This window comes from Triplophysa dalaica, chromosome 21 (genome assembly GCF_015846415.1).
Source record: "Triplophysa dalaica isolate WHDGS20190420 chromosome 21, ASM1584641v1, whole genome shotgun sequence".
NCBI classification, from domain to species: Eukaryota; Metazoa; Chordata; class Actinopteri; order Cypriniformes; family Nemacheilidae; genus Triplophysa; species Triplophysa dalaica.
Window position 1 is genome coordinate 18,291,067 of NC_079562.1, and position 21,550 is coordinate 18,312,616.

The 21,550-nt window shown below is 37.5% G+C and overlaps 1 protein-coding gene across 1 annotated transcript in view; it reads right to left on the bottom strand.

Annotated features, from left to right (window-relative positions):
* lrp1aa (low density lipoprotein receptor-related protein 1Aa) overlaps positions 1–21,550 on the bottom strand; it is a 131,742-nt gene that overhangs the window by 47,595 nt on the left and 62,597 nt on the right. Inside the window, exons 25-35 of the mRNA XM_056735396.1 lie at positions 20,660–20,857; positions 18,928–19,132; positions 15,862–16,026; positions 15,402–15,646; positions 11,669–11,800; positions 8,985–9,212; positions 7,376–7,550; positions 6,026–6,120; positions 4,024–4,173; positions 3,455–3,595; positions 3,087–3,212 (exon numbers count right to left, since the gene is read on the bottom strand). Coding sequence (XP_056591374.1) covers positions 3,087–3,212; positions 3,455–3,595; positions 4,024–4,173; positions 6,026–6,120; positions 7,376–7,550; positions 8,985–9,212; positions 11,669–11,800; positions 15,402–15,646; positions 15,862–16,026; positions 18,928–19,132; positions 20,660–20,857 — 1,860 coding nt within the window. The remainder of the gene's footprint in view (positions 1–3,086; positions 3,213–3,454; positions 3,596–4,023; positions 4,174–6,025; positions 6,121–7,375; positions 7,551–8,984; positions 9,213–11,668; positions 11,801–15,401; positions 15,647–15,861; positions 16,027–18,927; positions 19,133–20,659; positions 20,858–21,550) is intronic.

A 21,550-nucleotide genomic window follows, 5' to 3' on the forward strand; every position in this document is an offset into this window, starting at 1 on the left:
AAGGCATCTGCCAAATTCATAAATACAAATGTCAACAACAAAAAATCACTTACCGACCTTTCACAATACAATTATATACAGTTGAAAGAAAAAGTATGTGAACCCTTTGGGCTTACTTGGATTTCTTCATAAATAGATCTTCATCTAAGTCACAACAATAGAGAAACACAGTCTGCTTAAACTAACACCGCACAAACATTATACGTTTTCATGTTTTTATTGAACACAACATGTAAACATTCATAGTGCAGGGTGGGAAAAGTATGTGAACCTTTGGGTTTAATAACTGGTTGAGCCTCCTTTGGCAGCAATAACCTCAACCAAACGTTTCCTATAGTTGCAGATCAGACCTGCACAACGGTCAGGAGAAATTTTGGACCATTCCTCTTTACAAAAGTGTTTCAGTTCAGCAATATTCTTGGGATGTCTGGTGTGAATCACTCTCTTGAGGTCATGCCACAGCATCTCAATCGGGTTGAGGTCAGGACTCTGACTGGGCCACTCCAGAAGGCGTATTTTCTTCTGTTGAAGCCATTCTGTTGTTGATTTACTTCTATGCTTTGGGTCGTTGTCCTGTTGCATCGTCCATCCTCTGTTAAGCTTCAGTTGGCGGACAGATGGTCTTAAGTTTTCCTGCAAAATGTCTTGATAAACTTTGGAATTCATTTTTCCATCGATGACAGTAATCCGTCCAGAGCCTGAGGCAGCAAAGCAGCCCCAAACCATGATGCCCCCTCCACCATATTTCACAGTTGGGATGAGGTTTTGATGTTGGTGTGCTGTGCCTTTTGTTCTCCACACATAGCGTTGTGTGTTCTTTCCAAACAACTCAATTTTGGTTTCATCTGTCCACAGAATGTTTTGCCAGTAGTGCTGTGGAACATCCAGGTGCTCTTTTGCAAACTTCAAACGTGCTGCAATGTTTTTTTTGGACAGCAGTGGCTTCCTCCGTGGTGTCCTCCCATGAAGTCCATTCTTGTTTAATGTTTTCCTTATTGTAGATTTGTCAACAAAAATGTTAGCATGTGCCAGAGATTTCTGTAAGTGTTTAGCTGACACTCTAGGATTCTTCTTCACCTCATTGAGCATTCTGCGCTGTGCTCTTGCAGTCATCTTTACAGGACGACCACGCCTAGGGAGTGTAGCAACAGTGCTGAACTTTCTCCATTTGTAGACAATAAGTTTTACCGTGGACACATGGACATCAAGGGCCCTATCTTGCACCCAGCGCAATTGACTTTGTACACCGACGCATGTGTCATTCCTATTTTGCACCCGCGCAAAGCACGCTTTTCCCTCCACAGAAGCACGTCGCTAAACTAGTGAATGAACTTGCGCTCCCTGGGCGGTTCAGCGCATAAAAGGAGGCGTGTTCCGGCGCAAACAATCCCTGGTGCTATTTTGCTGTTCCATTAAACAATTGCGCCACTGACCAGAAAAAACCTAGTCTAAAGTCAGTGGCGCGTTGCGCGTTGTTCATTATGCTATTTTAAGGGCGCATGCTTGACCATAATGTATAGCGTACACAACGCGCATACACTTTGATCATGTAATCTACACAGATGCAACAGTTAATTTTGCAAATCATAAATTTTTACATTAAAAACATATTAACACATGAGATGACGGAAATCATTGTGGTGTGCCACGAGGATGTGCAAAAATAGGCATAAATCTAGCTTACAAATTATTCAGGCTAATTGTAGTAATTAAGGATCAGACCTGTTTGCCCAATAGTGGCAAGACATATATGTATATAAGGACATCTGACAAATTGGTTTGTCCGTCAAGAACCAGTAAAAATTAAAATCGACTGAAAAACTGAAAGACTGAAAAAAAAAGACTGTGAAATCACCTTTACCACAATGTAAGTACATTGAAAACCTTAGTCTTCAACTTACCAGTTAAGTTGAGCGTGCTCATATTTTTGCGCCTGGTAAATACGCCATAATAATAGCAATCCATAATGGAACTTGCGCACCTGCTTTTAAAGGGAATGTTGGATGACGCTCTGATTGGTTTATTTCGCATTACGCCCAAACCACACCTATGAATAATGAAGCTACTTTAGACCAACCCATTTTAGATTTGCGCCGGGCGCAAGAGCCATTTATCCTGCCGGGAAAATAGCAACAGCGCCGAGACCCGCCCACAAAGTTACTTGCGCTTCGCGCTTTGACACTTGCGTTTCAGATCGTTAAAATAGGGCCCCAAGGCTTTTAGATATACTTTTGGAGCCCTTTCCAGCTTTATGTAAGTCAACAATTCTTGATCGTAGGTCTTCTGAGAGCTCTTTTGTGCGAGGCATGGTTCACATCAGACAACGCTTCTTCAGAACAACAAACTCAAAACTGGTGTGTGTTTTTTATTGGACAGGCCAGCTTTAATCAACACATCCAATCTCATCACATTGATTGGACCCCAGGTTGGCTGACTCCTGGCTCCAATTAGCTCTCGGAGAAGTCATTAGCCTAGGGTTTCACATACTTTTTCCACCCTGCACTATGAATGTGTACATGATGTGTTCAATAAAAACATGAAAACGTATAATGTTTGTGCGGTATTAGTTTAAGTGTTAAGCTGTGTTTCTCTATTGTTGTGACTTAGATGAAGATCAGAACACATTTTATGACCAATTTATGAAGAAATCCAAGTAAGCCCAAAGGGTTCACATACTTTTTCTTTCAACTGTACTATACAAAAACTGTACAATTACACTATATGTAGAGGTATTTTTTTCTTTTTTTTAGGAAAACAGAAAAAGCTTTTGCTTTGTAAATTCACACCAATAAAATTCAAGTAACATTATGAGTTTGATATATGGCTACAAGATTAAGGTACCTCCCTCACTGTACGAATCATTTTTGTTTAGTTTTTTGTTCATATTTAATATGCAAGAGAATTGTGGTTGGTTCATATTTTAGTCGTATGCCTAATAATACAGGCATCAAAACTTCTCATCCTAAAAATTTGCAGAACAGATAGTAGATTTGATTAACAGGTGCCTTATTCAAAAGTTTTGCACAGAAAGTGCACCTTAAAATATGTAAAGTAAAATAACCAGTAAATGTGTATTTCCTTCTTACCCTCACAAGACTGCTGTCCACTCCTCAAGCTGTATCCTGCGGTGCACATGCATGCGCGGGTGGAGGGAGATGTGGGGAGACACAGCTGAGAGCAGTCGCCATTATTGTTGCTGCACATGTTTGAACCTAATAACATGACACACACACACACAGAGTCAAGACCACTTCAGAATTTCCTAAACACAATCAACACTTTCAGATGCACTTTCATTACAACGCATTCAAACATTTTATTAGTATGACTACTCTTTGAGAATTGAACCCGTGAACCCAGTGTTGCAAGCAGCAGCAGTTGTGCTACAGATTACGTTCCTGTCAGATAACACAAACAATCACACACACACACACACACACACACACACACACACCTATCTGCACAGTCTCATTGTAGATCTTCATGTGCATCATGGGAGAAGTGCCATTTCTCAAAACCTTCCAGTTTCCTCCGTCGCTCTTATCGCATGTGCCGATCTGATCCGTGCCTTGGTCGGCCCACCACAGCTTATCACCTACACAACAGAACTCAACTCAACTTTATTTATATAGCGCTTTTTACAATTTTCATTGTTAGAAAGCAGCTGTACATGAGACACATTGAATACATGAAAAACAACTAAAGGCATATACCTGTAAAAACAAGGAAAAGGTGAAAACAACAAAAGACAGACATACAAGTGCTCCACACACACAATATGCATACATACTTACACACATTGACATAGACGCACACATGTAAACACACTTGGACACACGCACAGTTTAGGCACACATTTGGGATAAAGGAGAGAGAACCACAGGTCAAATATTAAACGGACTATAAATTCTTATATGCAATATTAATTATGTTTAACTTCTAAATTCTACAGAACACAATTGTGTTATTATTCCCAACATCGGCATAAATGTGCAGTCCTGATCTCATGCTAGCTTTATTTACCCATGATAGCCAACGCAGAGGCCTTGTTCAGTTTGCCTTTGACAGCGTCTAACACCTCCAGCGCTGATCCATCTAGCTTACAGCGGTTAATGGTGCTGTTTCCCGAGCTGATCCAGTACAGATGCTCTGTGTGATAGTCTATGGACAAACCTAGAGTACAGACAGACAACAACAACCGCTCATGAGTCTGAGAACATTCATTACGACTATGATGCCTGTATTTATGTTCTAGATTGGACACCAATTCTTCAATTTAAAGGTTGAAAAGCCAATTCATTGTTTGAATCTATGCATGATTATTAATCGATTTCAAATGTTTGTCTTTTTATTATAAATTTGCGTGTGGAGAGATATGTTGATATGTATATATATATACATATCAGTATATATAAATGCATACATAAATGTAAATATTCAAGAAATATGAGTAATATATATTTATGCATAATGATAATCATGTAAACATAATTCTGTAAACTTTTGTTATGTGTTTACACATGTATGTGTGTGCATTTATAAATTAATTTGAAATATTCATGCCTCACACATATATAATATTAACACAAACATATTTTGGATACGATTAAGGGTGACCCCAAATAGTCGAAGATTCGATGCTTCGATAGGAGCAGCCTGATTCGACTAGCAATCTCACAGTTAAATCTTGTGTTAATGGGGATCATGCCATTTTGGTTATATGGGCACTGGCGTAGCAGACAGGCACGCAACGTTCTGCCAAAAATATTATTTATGATATAAAGAAATTGGACATTTTTAGGGTCGGGTACCGAAACCCCCCGGCGCATATGAGCACAAGGTCTGGCTATAACCCAGCTCAGCATTGCATCTCTCCGCATCTTCTGTGCTGTGAGACCAGTAAAGAGAAGCAGCATGTTCCGCACACACCCACAGATGAATCGCAAATGAATGTGTACACTGTTTCCAAACATTTGTTACCTGAATGTCTAGGCATGTAAATATTAATTATCACTTTGTCTGTAAATGTACGTAGTTTGTTACTTGACTGAACTTTGCTCTACATGATACTAAAACAAAATAATAAATATAACCAAGATCACCGCATTTAGCAAGCACGGGCAGGGCGCAGACTTTTGGAACTTGTCATTCTCTGCACTGAAAGCAAGCTGGTGCGTCAGGAGGACAGAGAAAGAGTATCCAGGAAAAAAGGTGAAAATTACTTTTTGACTGTTTAAATGGTAAGATGCTTTATAGTTCCCTCCTTTAAATGCGGTAAATAAAATCAATTTATTTGTAGTTCTTTGGTAATTTACGTGCTATATTTTTGTTTGTAAAAAATAATTAATTATTATCGAGTTGTTTTGAATATAGTTTTGAGGCGAGATGTGGACTCATAAGTGGCACATTGTTACGGTAAGGAAAATGTCCATTCATTTTATTTTCCTTGTATCTTACTTTGAATTCATGTTCCCCTGCACTTTTTTCATTTTCCTGCAGATTTTTACTAAACACATTTATTTTGCACATTGTGACTTCAATCTGCCTGATTTAATTTCTTATTTTTTTAGTTATATTCTGTTTTAAACAAATTCTGTAAATTATGTTTGATTTATGTTTTTTGTTGCATAAATGTTGCGCTGTACTCTTGTGAACCGCCTGGGAACTCGTGTGATTCAACTATAGCCAAGACGTGACCTTTCTGATTCGAATATGTAAATCCTTCCGTCGAGGACAACCCTAGATTTGATTAATCACGATTAATCGATTTGACAGTGCTATAAAACGTTTTTATTGATAAATAAATAAAAATATTATTGAGCAACAAGTAGCCTGCAATTTTATGTTTCAAACTGAGATGGAAACAGAGGAGAAAAAGGTTAATGATTAACAGTTTTTATTGATCTGACTCATGACATTTCTTTCTTTTGGTTGTGCAAGAAAAAAGACCTGTGTCCACACCATTTTTTGTCATAAATGACAAAAGGACCTGCTGTCTCTTCAATGATCTGAAGCTGTCACTCACCCACTGGTCCTCTCTGATTGGTGAAGATCACTGTACGGTTTGTGCCATCAGTGTTGGCCATACTAATGTTATCTCCATCAGTCCAGTACAGTTTCCTAAAGGTGTGAAAAGAAAAGTGAAGAGAGGGTGAAGTAAGATGGCGGTCCAGAAAAAGTTGAGAAGCTGATTGAACTATTGAAACTTTAAGTATGTGCACAATGTCATCACACTTGTAATACTTTGGCCTAATGTTACATCTGCATTTGCTAAATTGCGATAAGTAGTCTCTGGCCTGATGTATTTTTTTACGCTACACTTTAAATGCTGGGCTAGATTTAACCAATGCTTGGGTCAGAAAGTGAGGAACCCTACCGCTGGGTTATAAATTCACATATGCTGGGTTGCTTTAAATATGAAAACGTTTAGGGTTTATTTCATCATTAGTTATTCCTTTTTGACCCGAACATGGGTTAATGATGTCCCTGCGTTTTTTACATGAATAGTAGGGAAGGTTTTTTTACATTGGGTTTACTACAGTCGCTCATCATTTGCATAAATTTGAACAATAAATTGTCAACTTTGTAAACAAGTGTATATTACAAGTGAGGAAAACTTGCAAAAATAACATGTATCTTAATTGCGTATATTCTCTTTAATTTCTCCCCTAGTATTATTTTTATGAAATTTCTTATTAAAGCTGTAAGTAAAGCTGCTTTGCAACAATGAAATTGTGAATAGCGCTATATAAATAAGATTGAATTGAACTTGGTTGAGTTGCTAGACACGCCCACTTCCTGTTGCCAATTGGTCACTGTCGCTCGTGTCACATGAAGTTGCTCTGCTTCTGCCAGTCGCTGGCGGTGTGCACAGGGCTTTAGAGTACATGTTTGCTTGTGAGGTTAAGCCCAGTCTAGACCACCTCGGATGAGGTAAACAACGTTGGTCCAATGATGGACCATTAGGCTACATATTTTTACAACACAAATGTTCGAACAAAATAAAACAAACTGAACATTTATAACCGAATTCAAATGTTAAACAAACATATTTCAGATATATGAAAAGATGAACAAATAAAATAAATAAAAATGAACCCGGGGTGCTTCTGGATAAGTGTTTACGTCTAGCAAAGTGGTCTGTAGTAACAGAGGATCAGTGTTTCTATAGAAATCTCATATCTCCATTCAAATGAATTATTAAACAAACTAAATTATACTTATTTGAAAGTGTAAGAATGCAGAAAGGTTTCTATAACGGTTAGGTTAAGGGGTAAAGAATATATAGTTTGTACAGTATAAAAGTCATTATGTTTATGGGAAGTCCCCACAATGTACAGGTACAAATTGTGTGTGTGTGTAGCAGAGGACCTACCCCAGTATGGGGTGCAGCACAAGGCAGTGAGGTTTATCCAGGCCTTGGATAACAGCGTTTTTGAAGGAGCCATCGAGTCTGGCGACGTTAATCTGTTTCTTATTAGCGTCATAGCTGGTCCAGAAGAGATTACGTGAAACCCAGTCCACCGCCAGACCATGAGCATTAGGTATATCTGATCGCGCACACGCAAAAGACACAACAAAAACATTTCCAGATATAAATAGTTTCAAACAACAAAGTCTGACAATAGACACAGAAACATAAACATTCCCTTGAGTATATTTCCACAGAAATAAACATCTCGGCCAGAAACAGTAAGTCTGCAAGAGAGCAAATTCTGAGTCACCATTTCATTGAGAACTGTTTAAATAACATGTCTGTAATTTGGTTTTGAGGGTTGTGCTTATTATACCTAAATGGCACTTCCCAAAAACACATGAAACTTTTAACACAACATTGTAAAGAACCGCCAGACTCACAAATAACACAACTTCTCTTTAACTCAACTTTAACGTGTCATGTGATCATCCTAAAACACTTAATTAAACTACTTGATTATAGCATCAACTTTTTTTAGCAGACAGAGAAGAGATGACGGTAAATCATAAGGGGCATTAAGGAAATCAGAAAAGAACCCAGAGCTGGGATTTAAACTAAATTCGCCCAGAGAGTTATTGCACAACATGTAAACACAGCCCAGCCTGATTATACACTCCAACTACAACATCAGGCTTTAAAATAGAGACACAAGAGACTGTGTGTAACACCAAATGTTGTTGCTAGATCATGTGAAGATGAGGTAAAGAGCAAATTCACTGCCAGTTAATTAAAATGCATATTTTGTTGTACATATTTATTTAGTCTAAATAAGTTTTAGACCTTGACCTTGAAGACAAATTGGGGCAAAATCGTTTTTTTTTCTTGAACAAAAATGGTCTATTTTAATAATAAGCGCTCATTACCATCAGAGAAGCAATTTTGGTCACAAAGTCTAAATGCAAAGTGATTAGTTGTGATGTTTAACTGATTATTTGGTCTGTAGCCCTCCTTATTTATTGCATCTTTGAGCACTTTTCCACCTTTGCACCAAATCGTTCTCGTTGCTTAATCATTCCACACCGTGCCGATCCATGCTAGGCGGTACGTTAATGGTTTCATTTTGAACTGCAGGGCTGAAAACAGATTTTTTAAGAATGTAAACGCAAACGCGGCACGCGCTGCCTCGGTAACACAAGAGACTGAGCTATAATGGCTCTGCACGCATTCATTAGCACCATTCAGCACGGTTATAGAACCCTGTTGAAAATTCTGAGCCGAGAACAGTTTGTAATCGTGTTGTGTCAAACCAGGCTCAACCGAAAACATTACTGTAACCGTTTCAGACTGTGCTTGGAACGATTCGGCGCGATGGTGGAAAAGCACTCATAGATATTCTCTTAAAAAAGTGCTGTGATTGGTCAACTTGATTTCAGTCAGGTGGGGTCCTCCTGTCAACACGGGTCCACAATCTCTGCACATATTTTAACAAGTGGAAAAGATCTGTCCAAAATACATGACTAGTTACTTTTGTTGTGTATGTGCAACTATACAACTATACAAGTATTACCTGCGAACACAACAGTCTCTATGCCCGTGCCATTGATAAAAGCCCTCTTGATGGTCTGGGTGCGAACATCAGACCAATAGATGCGCCTCTCCAGAGCGTCGTAATCCACCGCAGTGACATTGTCAATGTCAGGGACAGTAAATGAGATGATATAGTTGTAGTATGGATTATAGATGTCCACCCCTCGTATCTCAATCTGACGGGCATAGAGCAGGAACTGACGGGACTCTAAAAGACAATATGCAGTGACCGGTCATGAAAATAATATCGCTGCCCCAAAGAATGACCGTATTGAACTGAAAAACAATAACAAGGACCCTACCAAAATAAATAAGGAAATAAATCTGAATTCCAGTAAGAACTGACGATCCACTTAGTTTTAATGTCAAATAAAAGAGACGCTGTGGATTTTTCTGTCTCTTAATAATGAGAACGACTGACTTATTTGTGTCTCAGGAATCTTTTAAAGCACTTTGGCTAGAGTTTTACTTTTGCAGGCAGAGACAAACAGTTTCTCTTGGACGAGCTCTAAGCATATTTATTTCAAAGGTTCATGTCTTTTAGAAGCAAAGCTCCATAAAATACATTAGAGATGTAAGATTATTACTGGAATGTGCCGAGTTCAATAAAAGACAGACCGAGGAAAAGTATTTCTATTTGTCTGTAAACTGTAAAGACAAGCAAAACATATGTTTACGGCAATGCATTTAAAAGACATTGCACCAGAATAAATGTTCAAATGTTTATTTAAGTATAGGCATCAACATTACACGGCATGAACAGAGTTTAAACTAAATCTAAACTGATCATCTTGGTTCACACCAAGAATGAAAAATCTAGATTATTTTTAGATGAAAATTGCTACGATTACTTTAACTATAATTATCAGTGTCCACGCCAATGGTGTACATAATCACCTATGTAAAAAAAATAAGAGACAGTTTTTATATTTTAAAATGTACTAGGTATGTGTTTAGGAAAAATTATCATTTTTGTTTAATTCTGTGAACTACTAACAATATTTCTAGCAAGTGTCAATTAAAAATGCTGCTTCTATTTGCAGGAAAATAAAATCTGGAGAAACAGGTCACAAACAGAAACAGAAACAGAGAATACTGCAAAGAAAACAAGTTCATATCACTTTTATGCAATGTAGCAGTAATATTTCGATATATATTTAGGGGAAAATAATGTGGAAGAATTTTTTTTGTCATGCTGTCAGTCTTTAACATTCCTGTTGGATGAATTAAGTCATTTAGCAGACACTTTTATCCAAAGTGACTTACAAATGTCGTAAACAATGTTGGAACTGAATCAGTGAATAAGTGCAGAAAAACTGGTCTCATATAGCCTACCTAGCTGTTTTGTTTTTGTTCTTTTTTTAAGAAAGAGTAGAAAAGAAATATAAATCAGTCAGGTGTTGACGGAAGAGATGTGTTTTCAGCCTATTCTTAAAGATGGCTACAGAATCTGCTGATCTTGTGAGAGCGGGAAGATCATTACACAAATGTAGAACCGGTACAGAGAAGGTACATGAGAGCGATTTTTTTCCCTTTTTGGGATGGCACTACAAGAACTGGTTGGTTTGTAGAGCGTAGCTCTGTATATTCATTATGATATTTTTATGGTGACATTTTGAATGTGTGAACCTTTTAAATTCAAATTGACTTTACTCAAAGTTTAAGCATGGAATATTTATGTTATTGGCTGGACTAATATCTCCTAAAACAGAAAAAAAATACGAAAACATCAATGCAACTGTAAAGCATAATGGGGAGATCATCAAGGTTTGAGTCTAGTTTAACTGTCTTAGGGTCTGGACGAACAACAGTCTCACAGGAATTTGTGACATTTCACAAACAGTAATCTATTAAAAAGCATTAGATTGAAAGTCGTGCTGACTTTTTAATACGTGATATCGTTCATATCAAGGCAATCTTAAGGGAATTCATACCTATTTTACACGGTGGCTCATTCGTATGAATTAACTTTTCCTAAGATCTCTTCGGTAGCCTATGTTTTGTTATGATTCGACTTTTCTCCTATGAGGTTAGGTTTAGGGGCGGGGTTAGGGGATGCCATTTATTGTTGTTTTGCCACCTTGTGAAACTTGCGCTTTAAGCAAAATTAGCCTTTGCAGCTGTGGGGTTTAAGGGGTTTGGGGTGAAAAAAGGTGTTGGTTAGCCACATCCTTAAATATGTACGACTTCTTTTAAATATCAGGTTATAAATATATAAATGTAAATAAACATGCAGTCTGTGTATTGAAAGTTGAGCTGAATGACACGAAAAAAATGGGGATGTTCGTGTCCATGAACACAAATTAATAGATTCCAAAATTTGTTTCTATGCCACGATTTGCAGTGAGACTGGGTTGGGACAAATGAATGCTCAAGTTTAAAAGAACAGATTGTAAAGCCATCTGCCTGCCAGCTGAAGCTCAACAGAAGTGGTGTGATGTTATAGGAGAAAATCAACAACAGAATGTGTCTTCTTAAAAGGAAAAGAAACATTCTGGAGTCTAGTCTCCAGAATGATTGAACTCCACAGTCTCAATGTTTTCATCGTGCTTTCAGTAAAAATATGAATTCAAATCACTTCAAACATTAATCCATATTTAAAAGTTAAAGAACACATGTCTGAAGATATCACGTTAGCAGGTTTAGGCTCAGGTGGATTCTTACCGAAGCAGGTGTGGTTGTCCTGGCCCAGTCTCATGAGATGAGGACATGCGCATGAGAAAGTCTGATTATAGTTGATCAGACACAGATGTGAGCACGGACCCAATCCACCATTAGCAGCACACGGGTTGGGTGCTGGAGAGGAAACAAAAGAGATGCTATACTGAGACCTTCATTTTATTGTGCCATAACCACAAAGTAAGCACACAGAAATAAAATAAACTATAATGAAGGCTATTCGAAACAACATGGTGGCAACTATTTGCACTTCAAGCTTATATCAAGTTGCACAGTATCCCTCATAAATACATATCCACAACATATTTAAATATATATCACTCGGTATACTTTTAACATATACTATTTTGATCCCTCAGTACATACAGTATGGTCAAATGTAATGTATTAAACCAGAGTACCCTGCATCCCATAATGCAATGCACCCAGAAACAGAAAAACAAGATATTTTAAGACCTATTTCTTTCAAATTCAATTTTCCACCTTGTAAGAATGAAGTGTGGCATCTGCTTGGGGTGTATAAACATTTAAACAAACCCCCACGTCAAAGTCACTTTGGTTATAACATATCTCATTAAGAAAATAAATGTAGCATACATAAACAAGGGAGTTATGAAAAAACCCAAAGGTCAAAGGTTGAAAACAGATCGAGAAACATCTGAAAAAATTGCCAAACTAATTGATCCTCTCTGCTGGCTCCCATCGGGCATTAGTAAACAGATGAGATGACTAAAATAACATGACAAGTTTATTCACATGCAGCTTTAATAAGCGCCAAAGACCATCAAGACAAACGTCAATCATGCAGGATTGCCCCTCCCTCCATCTGACCCGCCTCTTCTCTGAATAGACTTGGTGGGTGTCGTGTCATAGCTGGGGGCGTTGCCCGGGACGGAGTAAGCCAGTGTGGTCTACATAAAATCACCTTTTCGTTTAACAAAGCAAGATACATAAAAAACGAGCCGTTTTGGATATCAGTATCCCATGTTCATTAAAGCTATGATATAAAAGACTAGTATGTCTTAACTTGTTAAATTTATACATTTATGCAAAACTTTGACTGTAGCATGCGACAGTTTCCAACATAGAAGTCCATTATAAGGAAAAACCCGCTTTTCAAAATCCCGTTCTTGTCCCACTTTCAAATTTGTTTGTAATGATCTTTCCTTCCGACCGAAGTTTTAGTTTTACAAGCCATGCTTTTCTCCGTTTCTTAGTCAAGACTAGCATTCACCCCTTTATGAACATCAACTTTTTCTACACAATAAAAATACCTTTTTGGATTCAAGGTTTAATCACATTATACAATCAAAAACAACATAAAACATAGGTGTTTTGAATTTGTCATAGGATTCAAATAAAAAGTGTGTAAGAGTGTAAGGTAATAATCAGTCACACAAACTATCCCAAACTCGGTGTACAATTTAACAAATCACAGAATCACTGAATGAATAAGTGTTTTCACCTTAAACGTTTTAGAAAGTCCCTTGGTTGCTGGTTTTTCCGCATTATATAAAACTGCAGATCAGGTTTTTTTTACTTATTAGAGATTCAGGACAGCACTTAGCAACTTTTCGACACTGCACCAAGTTAAAATCAGTCGTAATCATGACAAAGCGCTCAGATCAAGCACCTAACGCGATCCACACGCATTCATTGTAAAGGATTGTTCTCCCCCACGGCACACATGGATATGACGTGTTCCCACCCAAGTCTATAAAAACAGCTTAGTCAATTCTTTGTTATGATTATAAACACATTTTATGTCTTACTATCATATAAGAGGTCACAATAAAAACACAAAACAATACAAATTCATTCAAGGCTAGTTAACGTTTGAAAACTCAATATTAATCAAAACACATTAAATATATATTTGGTTTGAAAAATAAAGTTAACCGACACTGTGAAAATGATTATTATTTCAATAAGTTTTCCGTGTACTGATAGACCTAAGGCCATTGCACATCGAGTCTGAAATTTGGGCCAGAATTTCAGCACGTTAAAAAATAAATACGACCTCCCGTTGTGTCATTCACATTTACACATTGCCTCTGATATTTTCATTCGTCAAAAAAATGTGGGCCGGGTTGATTGCGTTGGGTCTGCGTTTTCCGCATCCATAGCAGGCATTTTGGAGAGGCATTTTGACACTTCTGAGACACCCTACATACGAGCGCCATACGAAAATTTCGGAATGTATGTACAAACACTTAAAGCTAAAATAGTCTAATCTAAATATAGTATATCTATATTAACTAATTCCCCGCCAGCCTTTCAAAAAAAAAGTTTTTTTACATTTTCACCCAACTTTAATGGCTCATAGTAAATATTCAGTAAAGAATATATGGACCGGTCTCGAACCACGGTCTCGTCCCGCCTACTCCACTACAAATTCATTTTTCCAAAGGAGTATAACCCCAGGGTTGTACTGTGCGCGCGTCATTTCACCAAACATTGGTTTAATAATCTTGCCGCATTTACTGCAGGGTATGTGAAACGACGATCCTTGAAAGAGGGGGCAATACAAACTCTATTTGGACCTGTTAGCTCCACCGAATCCCAACCTGTAAGTGTGACTTTTGATTTTTGTCCTAACTTCAAGAAGTATTTTCGTACCTTATGTCTGTGTTTAGCTAATGCATATAACGCTAACATTGGCATGTACCGTTATTTCTGGGGTGTTACAGTTTTTTTATCTTGCTATTAACTTTGCATTTTGACACATTTGCCGCACGTGCACCTATATAGATATATTTGGGTTTCATATATATCATTTTTCATAATGTCGACTTTCTGAAATGCTCTATGTACCATGACAACACACAGTTAAGACGAAATAATAGTTTTACTAACCTATTAACAGTATTTTAAGAAAAAAAAAAATTTTATTTCATTGATGAGCAAAAGCACAACATGCATGTTGTCACACTGGGAGTTTTTATGACAAGAATTGTCCCTTGCCACTGACAAACATCCTGCCCCAGTCGTGGTGGAGTTTGTTGTGGATTAGCGTCTTCTTCCTCGTCAGACTCGGGCTCAAATTGGTACGGTAAAATCGCCGCCATCTCTAGCTACACTTATAATATACATGACATCCAACCACATGTAAACCATAATCCTGCAATGATGGAAGGGGGGTTCCATTTGCGACAAATGATGAACGCATTTGACTAATAACAACAGACTACACCATCTGACCAATCACATGACACAAGGTTAGCGGGTAGACGGGGCCTAGACGGATGAATCGCGGAACAAATCATTTGAGAGTCAGTCAAGAAGTAAGGTACGAATAACTGCCTATTATTACGACATTATAGTGTTTTTACACATTGTATTTACATAAACTTGTTGTTGGACACTCCCTAAACCAAAGTAGGACCTAAAAAACCATATGCTAGGTACTCTTTAAAAAACACACAAAAAATATATGTTCTAGGTTCTGGGACTCTTTACTTTTTCCCAAAGGTGTGTAATAGCGCCACCTGCTGTACAACAGTATAAACACTGTTTGCCATAATAACTGGTCTTTGGCGGGGAACCGTTTTTTTTAAAGAGTTAAGGGGCGGTGAAAGAGTTAATAGTACATGAAATAAAATTAAATTCTTCCTCATGTTTGTTTTGTTCTAGAGTCAGTACTCTATTATACTGTACACTTGTGGCATTATTAATATGAATATTAATACGAACTGTGTAACTACAGATTGAATATTACCTTGTGGTTGTCTAGATGGATGGTACACCTGCAGATCAAAAGGTTGAGTGTTTGTTCTCTGAACCACAGTGACATTGTTTCCTGTCCATTTGTTGGCTTTGGCCAGTGTGTTTGTACGCCAGTCTGTCCAGTAAACTTCTCCTCCGTACATGGTGACGGCGAATGGATGAGAGAGATACTCGTGTCCTCTGAGCACCTCGATCAGACCAGATCCATCGTACTTGGCTGAATAGATGGCATCAGACCTGCGGCACACGATAATTCATCTCTGATCACAATTTATTATAAGTTGCAATTTCTTATACAGTATTATAATTTTTAATCATACCCTGACATCAGATGTTTATTGAGAAACACTACTAGGGTAATCATATGTTGTGAGTTGAGAAATCTTGTAACAGTGGAGATCAAAACTGCACCTGCTAGTTAACCCAGTTGAGAATAGGCTCTTAGACGTTACCTGGCATCTATCCACAGGATGCGGCGTTCCAGATAATCAACAGTCAATCCGTTGGGCCACCCTCCACTGCCCGTCTCCTTATGGATGGTGCGTCTGCCATGCCCACTCATAGACGCAGCCTCTATCCTTGGCATACTGGCATCCCAGTCCGTCCAAAATAAGATTCTGCACAACCAGAACACAGATGAAAGCTTGAAATGCAATGGTAAGGACATCAGAAATATCTTCTGCAGTTATTCCCGTCAACATACTGTAAAGAGAAAACACAATCCTTAAAGCTGCGATCCGCAACATTTTGGTTCAAAATCTGTTAATAAGCAAGTATATATGAAATCAATCTAAGCAGCTATAAATTTAAATAAACTTAATATGTTTAGGAAATGGATACATGCCTAAGGATGCATTTATTTTTGTTAGGTGAACAATAACAAATCCGCTCTGATATCAGACAATCACTACCTTTAATTATAAATCTCAATCAGATTATTCTATGCAGAATTCTACATTCTAATCTGGCGGGTTTGCTGCAAAATATCTTAAAACATGTAATAAATAAGTAGCGGTATTTCGTTTTCATAACATTAACGAGATACCAGGGTTTTTCCTAAATCGGAGTCGGCCGCCTCAGTCTCTGTCCAAAATTGTGTTGGGTGTCTTAAATAAAAAATGAACAGGGTGCATTCAAGAGACTGTGATTTTAACTGCAGTTGGGATGGGGAGATGACTCCAAAAGAGTCGATTCCTCCACCCTTAATGTCCCTAAAGTCAGAATATACTCCAAGACAGTAATGGACTCTCGTCGACTCCGTAATTTTTTATGTTGTCATTGACTCAAATCAGTTAAATTGTGCTTGTGATTTGCGCAAAGCAATGAATAACATTTAAGAACCAATCAGGTAAAAGTCATATCTCCAATCTCTCTGATTGTACATGTTTACATCCAAAACACTGCGTTAATCAGAGCATTGAGCAACGCCTACTGGTTGTCTCACAAAAGGGCACACAATATTTCCTGTTCATTCTTCAACTTCAATCCGATCAAATTAAATTCTCAAATTCTTTTTCAAACTCCCTTTTTTTCATCTCTCCCTCTTTAAACGTAACAAATCAGCAAAAGCCAGGAAGTCACAAATAATATATTAAGTTCTTGTTGCTAGGTTATTATGATAGCATATTTGAAATTGACATGTTGATATTTTTAAATACTTTTTATTGTTAAATGCCCAACACAGAAAGGCATTGAGTTACATTAAGAAAAGAACACAAGGTAGCCTTAACACCATTTTTTAAATGCTTTGAACTTATATATAAACTCATAAACAAAAATAAAAATAAAATGTTTTAGGCTTGTTTAGCGCACATTTACGGAGCTTCAATTCAAAACAATTTAACGTGATGTCTTTAAGTACAAAACATATTCATTTGTGTAACTGAAAACTCTCCAAAATCTATGCCAAAAAAATATATACATATAATAAAGGAAACTAAATGTCTTAGCTTTACCATAAGTCTACAGCTACGGTTAGACCTGGGCTGTCATGTCCTAGCGCTGCGTGCACTAAGAAAACCACATCGGTTCAGGACCAGAAAGGAGTAACTGGTCTGACAGTACAAAAAAACTCTCTGTGATAGCGTTCGTTGCACAAATGCATGTATATTTGCTAGTGACTTTGGAGATTGGTTGAACTTGCCAGCCCAAAGTTCTCAAGCTGAAGTTCATTAATTTATTTTATATTCGTATTCCTGAGCCCGCTTTGAATGATAGTAAATGGGGTTGAAGTGTCGTTTCCATCGACTCCAAAAAACCCGGAACCGAACATCCTAGTTGCAGCATTACGTAAGAGAGGAGACGCTGTTTTGTTATCATCACCAGTGAGGTGCTGAAGAGTCGCAGACAGTACAAGAGCTATTATGAGCTGTAATAGCTGTATTTCACAACTGTTCAGGTGAATATTGTTTCTTCTACATCCAAGTACGTTTAATTTCTTGAAAAGGTTCCTTAAATGAACCTGCTGTAATTCATTGTAGTGTTTTAGGCTGTGCAGTTGGCTCGTGAATCAGCATTATACTGTACACTGCGAGATCTCCAGTATGAAAGCACATTGTGATTATCAGAAGACACGCAAACAAATTACTCATTTGAACTGATTTTCTGAACAGTTGTAACAATTCAGTCACTAGTGAAAATAAGAGAACAGTGAATCATTTAAAGCTCAGTGAACCACAAAAGAACGCAAGATGTTAGTGAGCCTTGCTCATTCAATAAAACTTGTGTTCAGTTGGCTATTGTGGGCTTTATTGTTATTTTAAATTATACAAAGCTTATATTTGATCATAAAGCAACTTTTCTGTTGGTTGCATACATTTTACGTTTAAAATAACATACTAATGTTATTTTTCATCAAAATGTTAGAACTTTTGTATGTTGTTTGTAAAGTGTTTGGTTAATCCACTTACAAGGCCCTCACATGCATGTATGTACAAGATAATGATGACACCACCTCCACCTCATTTTGAGCCAGGAAAAACACTGTATAAGGAACAGAAATTCTGTATTTCTCTTTAAAGAAGAAAAGTAAAGCAAAAGCCAAATGCTGCCTTCATCTATATTGTCAATCCATGAAAAACTGTTGAAGTAAACACTGACAAAATATATACAGTATAAACCTGCCCTCTCAAGAGCACTCATGAGGGGTCTGCTGCTATCATTGACAAACACAATCGGTTCCTTGTTCTTCTTACAGATGATTGACTATTTAGCGTCATGGAAATATGTGCAAGTGCAAATGAGATTTGAAATCTTCAGTGGAGGAGAAAATGATAAGCACACAACAGTATGATCTATCCATTTTTGTAGTTTAATAGCCACTTGTACGAGAAATATATAAAGACATCATTCTCATTCTTTAAACATGTCCTTTTGTGTTCCACAATAGCTTAAATGGTTAATTGACATTTTTCTGAGAACTACACCTTGAAGGTGTATCCAGAATCCACAAAAGTGAGAAACAAATTGACAAAATGTACAGTTTCAGCAGTCTGATATTTACGGATACGCTCACTTACCCTTCTCTGGGGTCGAGGGCGATGGCCCGGGGGTGCTCCACATCTCCCGCCAATAGAGTGGTACGCATTGTCCCATCTAGTTTAGCCACCTCAATCTGATCCAGATTACTCTCCACCCAGTAGATGTTTCCAGCGATCCAGTCAACAGCCAGACCCTCTGGAGTCGCTAAACCATACTGGATTACCACGTCAAAACTGGTCAGCGCTTGGGTGAGGAAAAAAGAGGGACAGACGAATTCATGCAAAATATGTTTGTAATATTTCATTTTTTTGACATTAAGAATGCATAAAGGAGATCCGAGGTTTTCAATAAACAACAACTTAATCTCGTCTTCCTAAATTCCAAGAAACAGGTTATGACATAACTTTAGGGTTACACCCTTAAAAATAAAGCTGCTTTAAAGCTTCTTCACAGCGATGCCATAGAAGTAAGTGTAGTATAATACATTAATTTAGCTTTCCTGTAATACAGTAATAGGTTTCCTGTGTACATTGAAAACAACATCAAATTGGTTGATAATAATAAACATCAAATAGTTGAAAGATGTTTGGGGGATTTGTGGCTGGTAATGGAGTTAAGAGTCTATTTGCTCACGTTGACTAAAACACGAATTGCTAAATGAGTAGTGCCATTTGCAAAGAGCATGTATGTCCGATCTGATCAAATAAAATGTTGTTTTCCACCTCATTTCTGTGAACAGTAAAAACAAAACATAACATAACAGTATTGAAATTAGTAAATGCCTCATTTATATTGCAAAAATTCTGATCACTAAAACAACACTTTTTTTCTTTATATTAATTCACAATGGAAAAAAAATCAAGTCAGAACTATTATTTTTGATTCAATCCATTGTGCTTGGAAATTTGGTACAATAGAGGGTATGCATTGACGTCACTTTCCCACGTGAACACGCTGGGACACACCCCCTTGAGCGCCAGGACACGTTCCCCTGAATGGTAAAACACACAGTAAAATAGCTGAGGAGAATAGGAGAAACAAAGAAACCGGGACTAAAAAACGCAATTATTTGGTGAAATTACAAGCAGCTGGACTCGACGACGATCTAAGAGTTAAATTGGAATCAGTTGTTCATGGACATTGAAATGTTGCATGGAATTGCGTTCCGGCGGGCTCATATGCTGTTCACATGGTAAAGTGACTACACTTCCATACCCTCTATACCGAAGTTGTTTGCAACTTTCAGTTCTTATGTGACTTAAAATGCAGCCCTCCAACAACAATGGAGGGCTGGTAAAACATCTGAACAATATACAATCTAACAATATACAATCTAATCTAATATGCTTCTCATAAAATGTCCCTTGTGAGGAAACACTTTTGAAAAGCCATAAACCATTCTCAGAATGGTGTAGTCTGTGGGTCAGACAGCTTCTTTCTGTCCCATTGGCAGGTCTTGGATAGATTAAGCCGCAGTGTGGACCAGACTTTATGTCTGTAATTCAAACAACCTCTGGGAGACTACACACAGAACCACATAAAGACTTGTGATTCGCTTTGATTGATGGTTCTTTTTATTTTGTTTTCTTTCCAAAAAGATGTCTGGATGTCTGGACTGATCACTTTTTGTGTTTGCCAATCTTGAGCAGATGCTGGAAGCTGACCAGGTGGAACATTTTGGACCAAATGACTTAAAAGTAAACCGTCCATCGGGAGTTTTTACACTCACATTTAACATTTTCTTTAATAAAGGTTACGTATTTCACTTACCGCCATTCTCGGACAGTTTCCCGCGGTAAATCTTGTCTTCAACAACGTCTGTCCAGTAAAGCGAGCTCTCGTTCAGATGAAAGTCGAGGGCGATGGTGTTTCTCAGGCCTGGAACTAACACACTGAACTCTCCTTTGTGAAGATCGATCCGTCGGATCTCATGCCGGTTGGAGAAGATGATAAATGGTTTAAATGGATCTGGAAAAACAGTAAACTCACTGAAGGAATGCCAAAGCGTTATGAGAAGCTGCTGAAGTGAAGTATAAAGCTCATTTTCAAATATTTTTGTGGAAATATGCCAGATTTGGAACATGATGTATGTCTGACATATTCTCTCTCTGGTCATCTAAACCATTTTCATTTCTAACAGGTATGTGAAATATGTCCAACTTTCTCTTTGATGGGCTGAGTGGGCCGTTATTCTACTTCCTGTGACCATAAATCTTGTTCTTCTCTTGTGCCATTAATATTGTTTCATGACTAAAAAATCCCTGCCATTTACCACATGCTTTCTGTTATGGAAGCAAATAAGAGACATAATGTTTTGAAATTTAACAGCCTATGAATACTTGATTTTGAATTATTTTACTTTGGAAACCATGTATCTGAATTTATTTGTTTCGAATTTACCTCTATGAAATTTAAATATGAAAATTCTTGATTTCCAATTTAAAAACCTGAATTTAATGCTCACAAATTCAGATACAAAAAAAAAAACTTACAGAATTTCAGATAAAATACAATCAGATTGATCAAATTCGATTGCTCTTATTTAGATCTCAAATTTCAAGTTAATACTTTTCAAAGAAAACATATGTCTAATTCGACTGCTCAAATTCAGATCGAAAAATTCAAGTTAAATATTCACATGGTAACATCCGGGCTACCCAG